Raw genomic sequence first — 15,374 nt, 5'->3', positions numbered from 1 at the left:
TTGAAAATATTCCACCCCTGGAAGTAGGAGTTTTAATTCTTTATTTTTCATTAGATGTTGGGATTATTTAATTTAAAAGACACATGGAGTATTTACAGATGTGTCTCAACAAAACAAGCAATGACCTTTGCCTGTACACACATGCACAACTTGTGACCAGAGGGTCACCGGTTCAATTCCCCAGACTGGCAGGATAAATTTGGAAAGTGAAGAAGCAGTGCCTGCCCCTTCCTTATTACCACCACTGAAGTGCCCTTGAACAAGGCCATTAACCTCAACTTCTCCAGTGGAGCTGCTCAGTGGTCGGCAGATCGGACTGTTGTTGTATTGGGCAGCTTCCAGGTATGCATGTGTAATTGTGTGAATGTGATCAGAGCGTTCCTGAAAAAGAACATTGCTCTCAGAGAAACTCCCCTGAATAAATAAGTTAAAAAAACAAGACTCATAGATCATAGATACACACCCTATTTTTCTCACTCCCACTCTCACCACCTCACACAAACCCAAAACGAGGATCAAGTGAAATTTGTGAGAAAACCACCATGTCATAGCTGTTCTTACTAAATGTGTGGGAGGATTGAATTTTTCAATAGAACCTCAGGACTCAATGACATGTAGTCTCAATGTTATAGAGTAAAGGTAGTAGGATACAGATTGGTAGGAAAGCAATAAATATGATGAAGAGTCTCTAACAGTCTCTTGCAAACCTGCAACTACAGCTGTACGATGAATAAAATATTCCCACACCTGTGTTATGGCCAGAATCCAGCACCTCAAAGGTTGAAATTCAGGAGAATAAGGAAGGTCTGTTTACCTCGTTGTTACACTTGTTGATTTAATAACAAACAAGATGATGCAGTTCCCACAATATCACCTTTCAGAGGCTAAAAATCATGCAGCAAATAATCACAAACCGTACAAACATTGTGTGCACAAATGAGAATTTTTTTTCAATTCAATTTATTTATATAGTGCCAAATCATATCAAAGTTATCTCTCATCTCTCAGGGCATTTTTCAAATAGAGCAGGTCAAGATCGTACTCTTTAATTTACAGAGAGACCCAACAATTCCCCCATGAGCAAGCACTTGGCGACAGCGGCAAGGAAAAACTCCCCTTTAACAGGAAGAAACCTAAAGCAGAACCAGGCTCTAGGTGGGCGGCCATCTGCTTTGACCGGTTGGGTTGAGAGATAGCAGTAAGAGTAGGAGAAGGTGTTGAAGCAGGACAGGACACCCAAAGGACCATGCCACCATCACTGCAGCCCTCCATGTCCAGTTTTCCTGTAAGACGAGAAAGCACAAAGACTCCAGGGAAGAAGCAAAGTTACTAACATACATTAATGGCACATGCATGTGTACAGATGGAGAGGAGGAGGAAAAGAGAGGTCATTAAGGGCTTTGTAGGTGAGGAGAAGGATTTTAAATCCTGTTCTGGATTTTACAGGAAGCCAATGCAGCAAAGCTCTAGTTTTTGTCAGTATACGTGCAGCAGCATTCTGGACCAGCTGGAGAGTCTTTAGAGACTTGTTAGGGCAGCCTGATAATAAGGAATTGCAATAATTCAGCCAGAGGTAACTATTGTGTGGACTAGTTTTTCTGCATCTTTTTGACATAGGACGTGCCTGATTTTTGCAATATTACGTAAGTGAAAAAAGGCAGTCCTTGAAATTTGTTTTATGTGAGAGTTAAAGGCCATATCCTGATCAAAGATAACTCCCAGATTCCTTACAGTGGAGCTGGAGGCCGGGGTAATGCCATCCAGAGTAATTAGATGCAGAGGTGTTGTAAATGTAGGACAGAGTCATGTAGGTGAAGAGAAGTAAAATAGTGCCATCTAGTGGAATTCCTCTTGCTTTACATACGAGACAATCATCTGTTGGGGGCCAAGAGTGGACTGGTGATTTGTTTCTGGTTCCCTTTGTCTGTGTCACTGTCTTGACTTGGCTTGTAGAAGGTGTCGACATATTTCACATTTCTCTCCTGAAACGTTTTCTGCTAGTGCCCTCCACATCTTCATCATCCTCCTCTCTAGACCTCCTTCTGGTTCCTCTGGGCAGAGAGTCTTCATCTGAGTCACTAGAAGTGAACTCATCCCACCATGTGAAGCATTCACTGCTGGTGCTCTCCTCATCCTCATCGTCGTCTTCCCCAGAGTCACTGGAAGCAAACTCATCCCACCATCTGAAACGTTTGCTGCCGGTGCTGTCCTCATCTTCACTGCCCATTTCTCCAGACTTCCTCTTGGTCCTTCGGGGCAGTGGGTCTTCTTCTGAGTCGCTGTCATCAAACTCCTTCCATGCTCTGAAGCGCTTGCTGGGACTCTCCTTAATCTCAGCATCTTCGTCTCTAGATCTCCTCCTGGATGCTCCAGGCAATGGGTCTTCATCTACTTCTTCTACATGCTGGTTGATTTCCATGTCAACCTCAGCACCTGCACCAGCGTCTTCAACTTGATGATCATTATTGACAATGTTAATGTTGCCATCATTGTCATCATCCATGTCCTCATCTTCGTCCCAAATTTGCCTCTGAAAGAATGCAACGACCTCTTGTGCAATGAGTATAAGAGGGTGCAAGCCATTTGCAAACATGAAGCCTTCCATATCGCCCCTTTGGTCGACTTCTGGGAGGACTGGTGGTTCTACAAGAACATTTAGAGTATAATGTCACCATTTCCATTCATAGCATTAAACTGGAAAACTTAATTTACTGTTTTCTTTAAGTGGATTTTGTGTTCATTATAGATAGTTGTAGAATTTCTTACCCTCATTGATGACGTGTGATCCATCCCCTTGTTCGTCCATCGCAGCTAAAAAGATCAAACAAAGAAATGTATTATCTTCAATCCACATTTTTCTACCCTGCCTCATACATTTGAAATTTAGCCATTAGAAACCCTCAAATTTTATACTGTCATTTACATTATAAGTTTATGTATTTGTATTTATGATTTATCCCTTTTATATGAACCCTTTTCATGAACATACTCACAGCTGATTTGCATCATTGAACTTCTGTAGTCCAAACACAATTACAATGCAACAACAGCCAAAAAATGTTAATCTATTATGCATTCATGGAAAATACAACTGTGAGAAAAATATCCAATGCTACTGGTGAAATATTCAGATCTTTTAAGTAAAAGTAGCATGATTACCACAAAATAAAAATACTCTGTTACAAGTTCTAGTCCTGCATTCAAAATCTCGCTCAATTAAAAGTACTTCAATACCGGCAAAATGTACTTAAAGTATCATCTCTGCATATCTGCATAATGTCCCGTCATTACATTATTGTATATTATATTATTGTATTACTATTACTGATGCATTACTGTTTAAGGAAAATACTCATGAACTTCACGTTTTAACCCCCCCAAATTTAGTACCTTTTCATGTAACTACATATATTTGTACATTTTCCACAATTTCTTTAAAATTTAGTAGTCCCTTGTGTACAAACACTGAACTAATATGAGTAGAAAAGTGCAATTTTCATCAATTTCATCCATGTGGCTAATTGGGTTAATACTCTCCAGTGCTTTTGTAAACTCATACCAACAGATTCATTTAATTTTTGTATTGTGCTGAATATTAAATATCCCAGAGCCAGATCAGCAGCTCAGCTTATATAATGAATCATTCAGGGTTGGTGGTTCAATCCCTGTCTGTGTGTCAAAACACTGATGATCATTTAGAAAATGTATAATCTACACCTCCACACTGCAGACTTACCTTATTTCAAAAGAACAGCTCTGAACTGCTGTTGTCTCTTCTTGGGAAATGTGTGTAATCTTGCTGTTGCAGTGTTGTATCTGCTTGCAATTGTAGTGGAATGGAAATGGAAAACCTTTAGAGTGATTGTGACTCTGTCTCTCTTCATGATGTTATAAAGGATTTTATCCAAGGATTCTAATTATAATATTAAATTTACCCATTTTCAATAAAGCCACATGCTTACATCATCAGTTACACTAGAAATGTTTTGCTTTCATTAATTAATTTGCTCCATCCTCATCCTCCTCTTCTCCTACTTCTGCTTCCACTTCTTTTGTTCAGTCTGTTACAGTACAGTACTGTAGTGATGCACTTGTGCATGATACTGTAATCTGTCAAACCCTTATAATACTCTGTCAATAAAAAGACTGACTAGGCCCCCAACGGATTTTAAGCACTTGTCTTGACTCTCTGCAGTGTCACATTTGTTGTCTGAGCCTTAGAAACCACAAAACATGGGTTTACTTCATCAGTTCAAGGCTTAGCCAGCAGATGGCAATGCAAGACAATGGCTGCTGTGCAGCACATCTTCATTCCAATACAATTGTTAAGGCCAAACATGGACTGTAAAGTACAGTTGATAATGCACTTATAATATCCAAAATATTTAATATGCTGCAGCTTTCTATTTTATTGATCTAGCATTTATTTTGAGGGTTAATCTGCATTAAGTAATATTTTTGCACAACTGTGTGTCTCTGAGAGTGAGAGCAATGGACAATGATAAGAGGAAGATTGTGATGGTAAAACTATTGAAAAACACTCGTGATTGTCTGGATAATTATTCGGGAGATACAAAGACTCTGTATAAACTCAGATGTACCACATTCAGGCTTTGTGTAGATCATCACTTTAGATAGGGAATTAGCAGCTGCAAAAGATATTATCAGTATTTTCAAATTCTAATTGAGGCTGAAAAGAGCTGATGTTCTACAATCACTTTGAAAAATATAAAAACCTTCTGTGGCCATTTTGAGCCAGACTCACTGAATTGTATTGTCAGAGCAGCAATGTCAAACTGTTGGCTATTATATAATTGGATTATTATTATTGATGCATAATTGTGCATTAAGTCCTTTAATGTTGATGTCAAGGTGGAGCTGATTTTAACTACTTTAAACTATCCAATAAGTATATAATCTAGAACAATGTATCATATTTTATAATGTATCACATTTTTAATTTGAGTAACTAGTCAGTAACTTATAGAGTTAAAAGTATATTTCCCTCTAAAATGTAGTGGAGTAGGTATAAAGTAACATAAAGAGGAAATACTCAGGTAAAATGGAAGTACTTGAAAATATTCCACCCCTGGAAGTAGGAGTTTTAATTCTTTATTTTTCATTAGATGTTGGGATTATTTAATTTAAAAGACACATGGAATGTATACAGATGTGTCTCAACAAAACAAGCAATGACCTTTGCCTGTACACACATGCACAACTTGTGACCAGAGGGTCACCGGTTCAATTCCCCAGAGCGGCAGGATAAATTTGGAAAGTGAAGAAGCAGTGCCTGCCCCTTCCTTATTACCACCACTGAAGTGCCCTTGAGCAAGGCCATTAACCTCAACTTCTCCAGTGGAGCTACTCAGTGGTCAGCAGATCGGACTGTTGTTGTATTGGGCAGCTTCCAGGTATGCATGTGTAATTGTGTGAATGTGATCAGAGCGTTCCTGAAAAAGAGAGCATTGCTCTCACACACTCAAAAATGGAGGTACGAGACAAGAACAGTTCTGTACTATCAGGCATGGGTGCCTGGTTATGTTTTAAAATGGGGGAGCAAAAAAAATTGTAATTAAAACAAATTTCCTGCATTTAAACACCACCTAACCTCTTGGATTAAGTCAAGAAACAGCCACCTGCACTAGTTTAGACTAGTTAGATTGAGGGTGCTATCAGACTGCATCAAGAACAGTGTATAACTGGGTGGATCAGAACAGGAAACTAATATTAGAAGATTGGCTATTTCACATTTGAAATTATATTTCTCAGTCTTCTTAAATACAATTTCTACTTTCTTGGATATCTATAATAGGTCACCAATAGATGGATGGTCACAGGATATCAACTCAGTTTTGACATTAGAGGACATCGCTTATTCACTGGGATCATACTTCTTTAAACTAAAATGGGCCTGAAGCCTCAACTATTTCAGTTATCCTGCACTCAAGAGCTTTCTGTCATATTTCCATTACCTGCGTCTCACTTGGCCTCGTCCCACTTGACTCTCCCTGCTCTGCTGTGCTGTCCTCCTGAGTGTAGTGAAAGCAACAATGTTGATGAGCACAGAGATGCCTTGAGTGTAAACTATTGAGGTGTTATGATACAAGTCTACCTAGAGCCAAAGATATCAGCATTTGAACATAAATGCGTATGGTCACTATCTGGTGGTACTGAATTTTGTTTTCAGGGAAATATGACAGGATTTTCAAACAATAAGCCATTTACATTTTATTTACATTTACACCGTTCTCTCTCCTCACCTCACTTTCTGCAGCTCCACCTGTCTCTACTCCTGCCTCTTCCCTGCTTGTACTTGCAGTCTCCTGATAGGACGATTGATAACAAAGAGGACAGTGTTACACTAGACTTTGTTTCTTAAAAGTTAGTTACTGTCAATGAAAATTCTGTGCAGCATTGTTTAATTGCTGGGGGCGTTTAAATTTATTATTATTATTTTTTTGGCATAGCCTAATATCAGCTGAAATGAACATAAGATACTGTATCCGAGGTTAGTAATGGGCACTTTGGCTCTTTTCAGGGAGTCAGCTCTGTCAGCTCCCTGATGTTGCCAAAAGATCATTACCAGAAAAACCTTGAATTAATATTGCAATTTTCACCAATATCTTCTCACCTCTTCTCACATTAGGCGGCAGCTTCTATAATTATATAAAGGAAGAAAGTCACAGGTTTAATTCCTTCAACTGGCCTGAAATAATGTGTGAAAAACCAGTAACTGCAGACACACAGCAGCTGACGGAAAGAGGTCATATTATACTGAGAAATATTAGCTTTTTCTAAGCGAATAAATGTTGATGTGATTTATAAAGAGAGAAACTAAGGGACAACGAGAATGCTGAGCTTTCAAGTTTCATCAGGAGTCATTTAAGACACCATCACAGTTTAAAAACACGCACACAAAGGGCAACCGTTTGCTGCATACTGCCGCTAGAAACTGAGTAACGTTACAGTTAGCTGTTAATTAGCCTGGTCAGCCACCGTCAGTAATCAATACAAATTATTAAACCATTAATCAAACCAATAACTTACAGCAGTCAACGTCAGACAACTTTATCGTACTTAAGCAGTTACCTGGTGTTTCTGTAGTGGTGACAAAACGTTAGAAAATATACATATTAGCAGTTTGAATTACACTGAAGCTCCCTTTGCTCCGGGGAAAATATTACACCAAACTCCAATATACCGTATAATGTGACACATTAGTAACATTAAACATTAAACATATAACTCTAGAGACATAAGATTAATATGTCGACAGTCTTTTCGTCAATTTGGCATCAATATAATCCATAAAGATAAACTGTATTTTCGTACAAACTTTACATTTTGTCGCCTCAACCGCTAAAAGCCTCCGTTAGTTAGCTGCGCTATTTTAGTGGGCGAACCGATTCAAAAATTAAGATTTCTCACTAAAATACGTAATGGCTGGTTAATCAGATACACGCTAAATTAAACACCGACTCATAACACTGTTAATTCACCGTCTATCGGCCGTTACCAAAGTACCCGGTTTGCTGCTCACCTTTGTCACTCACTCCTGTGTGGGTTGACAGACAGTGATTGACAGCCAAAGCATGCCGTGGCAAACGATCAGTGATGGGTTCGAGCCGTTCGACTGAACCATCCCAAAGGGTGGTCCAAAAATGTGTGATTTTTTTATTACTAGTTTTTGTCAGTTACTGAACATAGTATATAGGCTGCTTAAATATAATCACCTGATTGCGGGGACTGTATGATGATAAGTTTATTTTTAAAAAGACAAAAAGTGGTGTAGCAAAACCATAACTTTGCTCCCCCTAATTGAATGATGGGGATACATTTGCTCCACTTACTCCATTGCTCAGGCTCTGAGGTCCCTGTATTTCTAAAGACAGATAGATCGTTTGCAGTGCAGATAAATGGGTCCCGAACCCACATGAATGCACTGTAGGCCTCCATAGAGCTGCTCCAAATCAACTGTAAATCACGACCTCAAGTGGCTTTTATTAAACAGTTGCTAAAACGGTTACTATAGACTACCTAGTAAGACTTCACAAAATAGACACACAGCAATTTAAAATGCAATCACTTATTGAAAACAAATCGTCATTCTTCCTCCAAGCAATATAGTTCCCCAAGATGGCAAAATGGTTGGCAAGCAACAGCGGCGCATTAATACCAGAGACGTGAAGTGCCAACCATAGACTGTGGTACCAACAGCCTGCTTCGCTCTGATTCCAGTGCTGAAGTCTCCCATATCACTCGGGCCTATCGACCGAAGAGCTGCTGGAAAAATTGGTGGTGAAAGTTTCATTTCGGGGAAGAGGCTCAGGATTGTAGAGGTAAATGAAGTGTGATTTTTACGACGTTAACTGTCACCAATGAGCCAAATTTAGCTAACATTCTAAAGAGCTATAGTTAGCATCGGTATCAATAACTAATGCTAGGCATGATGGCTCATAGCGATGGCTGGACATAGTTAGCTTGCTAAGTTTGTCCTGATATTAGTCACTAGTTGACCTACTGGTAACGTTAGCTATACAGTATTCTGTACTACCAATAAGTAAATATAGTTATCGAAAATATCATTAGTTAGCTCACATAATTGTATCAGCTATTAGCCAAGTTAATGTCAACTTGTTAGCAAGGGATCACTGGTTCCCGCTCAAAGCTGAGTCATCAGTTGGTTGTCAAGAAAAAAAAAAGTTTGCTAGGGCGCTGAGCAAAAGTAGGGAGATTCAGCAGCCACACATCTCTCCGTTCTCTGTTTCTCTGTTTAGCGTCAGCAGGTTAGGCTAACCCATTGTTGCTAACTTTGGAGCTAACCCCCTTCACTTTTCCAGCGGTTGGAGAAACAACAGACGAAACTTTTCTTGGTCTTGACAAGCTGCAGCATTTCTTAACTGACACACTGTGGCCTTTACAGTACATTTATTCACTTTTCTGCCGCTCGCGCTCACTCAACCTCTCACTCACCCACAGCTTCGCACACATCTTAGTACTGCCTTATCCCTTAGTAGGAGCCATGCCACCAAGAGTTTCCTATTCAAAGACACAGAGGTTAATTAATAAGCCGTGGAGGAACAACCTTTGAAACATTTGCAACAACTAACTTAATCAGACATTTAAAAAAACATTATCCAAGTAACTCTAGTAACTCTTTATCACTCTAGTAATTTTGCCTTGTATGTCCAGAGTTTTAGTGCTTCTGTGTTTTAAATAGCTTTTGAATGTACATTTCAGACAATGACATTGATGGAGGCAGCCATCAACCCAGAACAACAAACGTGAAGCTCCTGTGTCCCCAGCAAACCAGAGATAATAATGTATTAACAGGAGTGCAGACTTGTCACCTTTGAGTGAAATCCACTGTTTTGAATCCAAAATAGCTCATTTGTGTGATTAATGTAGCTCTGACCCTAACCCTCTCTTGAGGAAATATCCATTTCTAAGAACATCCTCAGTGGGTAAAAATAGTTAAGCTGATGCCAACTAGAGCTACGGACAGGGGACAAATTAAAGCGCTTTAAATTGGTCCCCAGTCTGAATATTAACACTTAACAGAAATTCTGAAAAAGGTTCATATAGACTTCTATTACAGTTGTAATTAACTTCCTTTTTGTAAGATTTTACCACATCTGTCTTGGCTGCCACTACAGCCTTCCTCAGAAGCATCCAAGTGTTGTAGTAATGTCAGCTGGGATAGGGGGGCATACCCTCTATCACACACTGTCCTAAATGATGTCTAAACCTGATTTTTTTTAACTGATGTTAAAGGTTTTTTAAATTTTTAAAATAAAATATGTCTTTCTTTCTCCTATTTTTCTTTTGTAAATCTTAGTTGTGCAGTGAGGTTGATGCTATGGAGACAAGAGAGGACACCTTGGCCGAGGATATTACAGGTATTGATTTGAGGACATACAAATAGTCAAATTTTGCTACATCACTGTCACTTTGTGTGCAGGCCCTTCTAAAGAGAATGGGTACAGTTGCATTGAACTATGGTAGAACTGGTATTGTACTGGCATGATACATATATTCATTTTGTTTCTGAGATATTACCTTTTTAAATTTAAGTTTCAATTTAATTTTACTATTGCATCCACATTCTTCCACAGCCTGAATTTTGTGTTAACAAGTGATGGTTTGTATAGGCTTAGCCTCCCAGGTTTAAAAAATAGTTCAAATTAGGCACCATTTTCTCACACATTAAATTTTTGCTCAACCCCATCCACACCATCAATACTGCTAGATGGCTGTAATACCCGTCTAGTGCATTTATCTGTTTGTGACACCTAGTGGCTGTATAATGCAACATTATCTTAATGTCGTTCAGTTTATTTCTTACATAAGTTTTAATTTGAAGTAGCAGTTTGTTTATGTACTGTATCTGAAGTAACAGCGACTCTAATGCAGTAGCCTGTCTATGGGAATTTGTATGTTATTAGTATCAACCAAAATTGGTTGAAATGTATTTGCACTTAAAATTGTGCCATCTGTATGACCTAGGAATTGACTTCAGGGGTGGACTCCTCCTCTTGCCATCCATCTTCAAGGAGAAGATTGAGGATTTCATTATTCTTAGAGAGGTAAATACCTGGTGTGCATAGCCACTAGCCATAAGTTATTGTTCCTTTGGATCACTGTGCATGCCTTATCAGATCCATCTTTTTATGTATGCTAACATTTTTTTTCTCTTATGCAGAATAATCCTCTAACTCCATATCCAGCCATTCAACTGAAAGACCAAGACTGGAAAATTGCCTTCTCCAAACAGTGTCAGAGTGTCATCAAAGTTGAAGGAATCGAGGTTTGTTCCTGCACTTTGGTGGATGAAGCCTTTATCGCAGCCTTCTGCATGTACTTTGTCTTCAACAAGATACTCTGCATATTTTAAAAAGACACCGACCTCTCTACAGAGGTGCATGGCAAACATCATTGAGGATGGAGACAAACCCCTGTCAGTAATTGTAACTTGAGTGGTTAACCTTCTTCACTGATCATGCCTGGACTGTATCAATGTTCAAAAAAAGAGGAGTTTTAGGAAACTGATTCAGCATATTGGACTTGTACATGCCCACGAACCTCACTTAAGCAATCTTTACATCTCGTTCTTTCATACATTGATATAGTATAAAGGTACTTTATATCTTGCAGGGTACACAATTGTACTTTAACTGGTACAATTTGATAAGGTACAAAAGTGGGCCTGCACTGAAGGGTACACAATTGTCTCTCAAAAGGGTCCCCTATTTTTATCACTCCCACTCTCACCACCTCACACAAACCCAAAATGAGTATCAAGTGAAACTTTTGAGAAAACCACTATGTCATAGCTGTTCTTACTAAATATGTGGGAGGATTGAATTTTTCAATAGAACGTCAGGACTCAATGATGTGTACTCTCAAAGTTATAGAGAAAAGGGTGAAGGTGGTTCTTGTCGACAGTTAAATATCATTAAGTCAGCTATAGACTGGTTGAAGATGGTAGGACATAGATTGGTAGGAAAGAAATAAATATGATGAAGAGTCTCTGACAAGTAGGCTCAGACAAAATATACAGCTACATAATGAGTCTGATGAGGACACTAGTGTGACTTAATGAGTATCATGTTGGGCATAAGGGGCAGAAGGATGGTACTGGGTATCCAGGGTAAGGCGAGCCTCATCAACATGTTTTTCATGTAACCTCACAGGGCCATGACTTAATTGCATCTATTGACACATTGCAAACCTGCAACTACAGCTGTATGATGAAAATAATATTTCCACACCTGTGTTATGGCCAGAATGCAGAACCTAAAAGACTCAAATTCAGGAGAATAAGGAAGGTCCGTTAACCTCTTTGTTGCACTTGTTGATTTAATAACAAACAAGATGATGCAGTTCCCACAATATCACATTTCAGAGGCTAAAAATCATGCAGCAAATGATCAGAAATAAGACAAACTTTGTGTGTACAAATGAGGTTTTACTTTCAATTCATTTTATTTATATAGTGCCAAATCATATCAAAGTTATCTCTCATGTCTCAGGGCATTTTTCAAATAGAGCAGGTCAAGATCGTACTCTTTAATTTACAGAGAGACCCAACAATGCCCCCATGAGCAAGCACTTGGCAACAGCGGCAAGGAAAAACTCCCCTTTAATGGGAAGAAACCTAAAGCAGAACCAGGCTCTAGGTGGGCGGCCATCTGCTTTGACCGGTTGGGTTGAGAGAGAAAGATGGGGGGGTGGGGGGATTCCTTACAGTGGAGCTGGAGGCTAGGGTAATGCCATCCAGAGTAATTAGATGCAGTGGTGTTGTAAATATAGGACAGAGTCATGTAGGTGAAGGGAAGTAAAATAGTGCCATCTAGTGGAATTCCTGTTGCTTTACATACAAGACATCGAGATCATCTGTTGGGGGCCGAGAGTGGGCTGGTGATTTGTTACTGGTTCCCTCTGTCTGTGTCACTGTCTTGACTTGGCTTGTAGAAGGTGTCGACATGTTTCTCATTTCTCTCCTGAAACGCTTGCTGCTGGTGCCCTTCTCATCTTCATCATCCTCCTCTCTAGACCTCCTCCTGGTTCCTCTGGGCAGAGAGTCTTCATCTGAGTCACTAGAAGTAAACTCATCCCACCATGTGAAGCATTCACTGCTGGTGCTCTCTTCATCCTCATCGTTGTCTTCCTCAGAGTCACTGGAAGCAAACTCATCCCACCATATGAAACGTTTGCTGCTGGTGCTGTCCTCATCCTCATCATCCTCTTCTCCAGACTTCCTCTTGGTTCCACTGGAGAGTGGGTCTTCTTCTGAGTCTCTGTCAGCAAATTCCTTCCATGCTCTGATGCGCTTGCTGGGACTCTCCTCACTTTCCGCATCTTCCTCTCTAGACCTCCTCCTGGATACTCCAGGCAATGGGTCTTCATCCTCCTCTACATGCTGGTTTATTTGCATGTCGACCTCAGCACCTGCACCAGCGTCATCACCTTCTTCACCTTCTTCATCTTCATCCCAAATGCTCCTCTGAAAGAATGCAACAACCTCTTGTGCAATGAGTATAAGAGGGTGCAAGCCATTTACAAACATGAAGCCTTCCATATCTCCCCTTTGGTCGACTTCTGGGAGGACTGGTGGTTCTGCAAGAACATTTAGAGTATAATGTCACCATTTCCATTCATAGCATTAAACTGGAAAACTTAATTTACTGTTTTCTTTAAGTGGATTTTGTGTTCATTGTAGATAGATGTAGAATGTCTTACCCGCATTGATGACGTGTGATCCATCTCCTTGTTCATCCGTCGCAGCTAAAAAGATCAAACAAAGAAATGTATTATCTTCAATCCACATTTTTCTACCCTGCCTCAAATATATACATTTGAAATTTAGCCATTAGAAACCCTCCCCTAATATTAATGACTTTATATACTGTTGGGCAGTTAAATAATATAATAATGCATCATACTTTATAAATTAATCATATGTTTTAAGTGTAAATCTGAATCTACAAAGTAAATAATGACTCCCATATAGCTGTCAAAAATGTAGTGGAGTAAATAGTACAATATTTCCCTCTGAAATTTAGTGGAGAATAGGTATAAAAAAGGCATAAAATTGAAATGCTCAAGTAAAGTGCAAGTACCCCAAAATTGTTCTACTACAGTACAATACTTCAGTGAATGTACTTCCACCACTGCTGTTAATAAATCAATAGACACACAAAATAAAATGATTGTATTGTCCATAAGAAATTCCATTGATTTATACAGCATATATGTTTATATATTTCATTATCTAAATCAATTGGTCATAAGAGCAGAATGTTTTTTTAAGGAACTGTTCAAAATGATCACATAAAGTAAAGCAATGTTTATTTTGGTACACACATGTATGGGACTCATATCTAATTAAAACACATCAACAGAAGTTCCTCTGGAGAAAGATTAGGTGTAAAGTAAGTGAAATGCAGCTGTTTAAAGAGAATTACTCCACTGGTTTCAGCTGATTGTAATGCACTTTAAGGAAAATACTCATCAACTTCACGTTTTAATTCTGCCCAAAAATAGTGCCTTTTCATGTAACTACATATATTTGTACATTTTCCACAATTTCTTTAAAATTTAGTAGTCCCTTGTGTACAAACACTGAACTAATATGAGCAGAAAAGTGCACTTTTCATCAATTTCATCCATGTGGCTAATTGGGTTAATACTCTCCAGTGCTTTTGTAAACTCATACCAACAGATTCATTTAACTTTTGTATAGTGCTGAATATTAAATATCCCAGAGCCAGATCAGCAGCTCAGCTTATATAATGAATCATTCAGGGTTGGTGATTCAATCCCTGTCTGTGTGTCAAAACACTGATGATCATTTAGAAAATGTATAATCTACACCTCCATACTGCAGACCTACCTTATTTCGAAAGAACAGCTCTGAACTGCTGTTGTCTCTTCTTGGGAAATGTGTGTAATCTTGCTGTTGCAGTGTTGTATCTGCTTGCAACTGTAGTGAAATGGAAATGGGAATGGAAATGGAAAACCTTGAGTGATTGTGACTCTGTCTCTCTTCATGATGTTATAAAGGATTTTATCCAAGGATTCTAATTATAATATTAAATTTACCCATTTTCAATAAAGCCACATGCTGACATCATCAGTTACACTAGAAATGTTTTGCTTTCATTAATTAATTTGCTCCATCCTCATCCTCCTCTTCTCCTACTATTGCTTCCACTCCTTTTCTTCAGTCTATTACAGCACAGTACTGCAGTTTTGCTCTTGTGCACAATACTATAATCTGTCAATTCATTATATTAACTGTCAATAAAAAGACTGACTAGGCCCCCAACAGATCTTAAGCACTTGTCTTGACTCTCTGCAGTGTCACATTTATTGCCTGAGCCTTAGAAACCACAAAACATGGGTTTACTTCATCAGTTCAAGGCTTAGCCAGCAGATGGCAATGCAAGACAATGGCTGCTGTGCAGTACATCTTCAGTCCAATACTATTGTTAAGGCCAAACAGGGACTGTAAAGTACAGTTGATAATGCACTGATAATATCCAAAATATTTAATATGCTGCAGCTTTCCATTTTATTGATGTAGCATTTATTTTGAGGGTTAATCTGCATTAAGTAATATTTTTGCATAACTGTGTTTCTGAGAGCGAGAGCAATGGACAATGATAAGAGGAAGATTGTGATGGTAAAACTATTGAATAACACTAGTGATTGTCTGGATAATTATGTGGGGGATACAAAGACTGTATAAACTCAGATGTACCACATACAGGTTTTGTGTAGATCATCACTTTAGATAGGGAATTAGCAGCTGCAAAAGATATTATCAGTATTTTCAAACTCTAATTGGGGCCGAAAAGAGCTGCAAT

At 38.8% G+C, this 15,374-nt stretch overlaps 2 protein-coding genes across 14 annotated transcripts in view; both read right to left on the bottom strand.

Moving 5' to 3' along the window:
- Window positions 1-9,736, bottom strand: part of slc2a12 (solute carrier family 2 member 12) — a 25,575-nt gene extending 15,839 nt beyond the window's left edge. Inside the window, exons 1-5 of one of the 13 annotated variants that reach the window (XM_042389508.1) lie at window positions 7,544-7,731; window positions 7,051-7,101; window positions 6,635-6,659; window positions 6,264-6,326; window positions 5,976-6,032 (exon numbers count right to left, since the gene is read on the bottom strand). The gene's annotated coding sequence lies outside the window, so the exon portion shown is untranslated. The other 12 variants (XM_042389513.1, XM_042389509.1, XM_042389510.1 and 9 more) reach the window with 12 other exon arrangements.
- LOC121881798 (transcription initiation factor TFIID subunit 11-like) lies at window positions 1,693-15,374 on the bottom strand. The gene is made up of 2 exons (XM_042389522.1): window positions 13,246-15,374; window positions 1,693-2,643 (listed from the first exon to the last, which is right to left on the bottom strand). The coding sequence occupies exons 1-2, from the start codon at window positions 13,331-13,333 to the stop codon at window positions 1,970-1,972; spliced, it is 762 nt and encodes a 253-aa protein (XP_042245456.1). The 5' UTR covers window positions 13,334-15,374; the 3' UTR covers window positions 1,693-1,969.

Source organism: Thunnus maccoyii, chromosome 17 (genome assembly GCF_910596095.1).
Source record: "Thunnus maccoyii chromosome 17, fThuMac1.1, whole genome shotgun sequence".
NCBI classification, from domain to species: domain Eukaryota; kingdom Metazoa; phylum Chordata; class Actinopteri; order Scombriformes; family Scombridae; genus Thunnus; species Thunnus maccoyii.
This window is presented reverse-complemented; position numbering and strand designations above follow the sequence as displayed.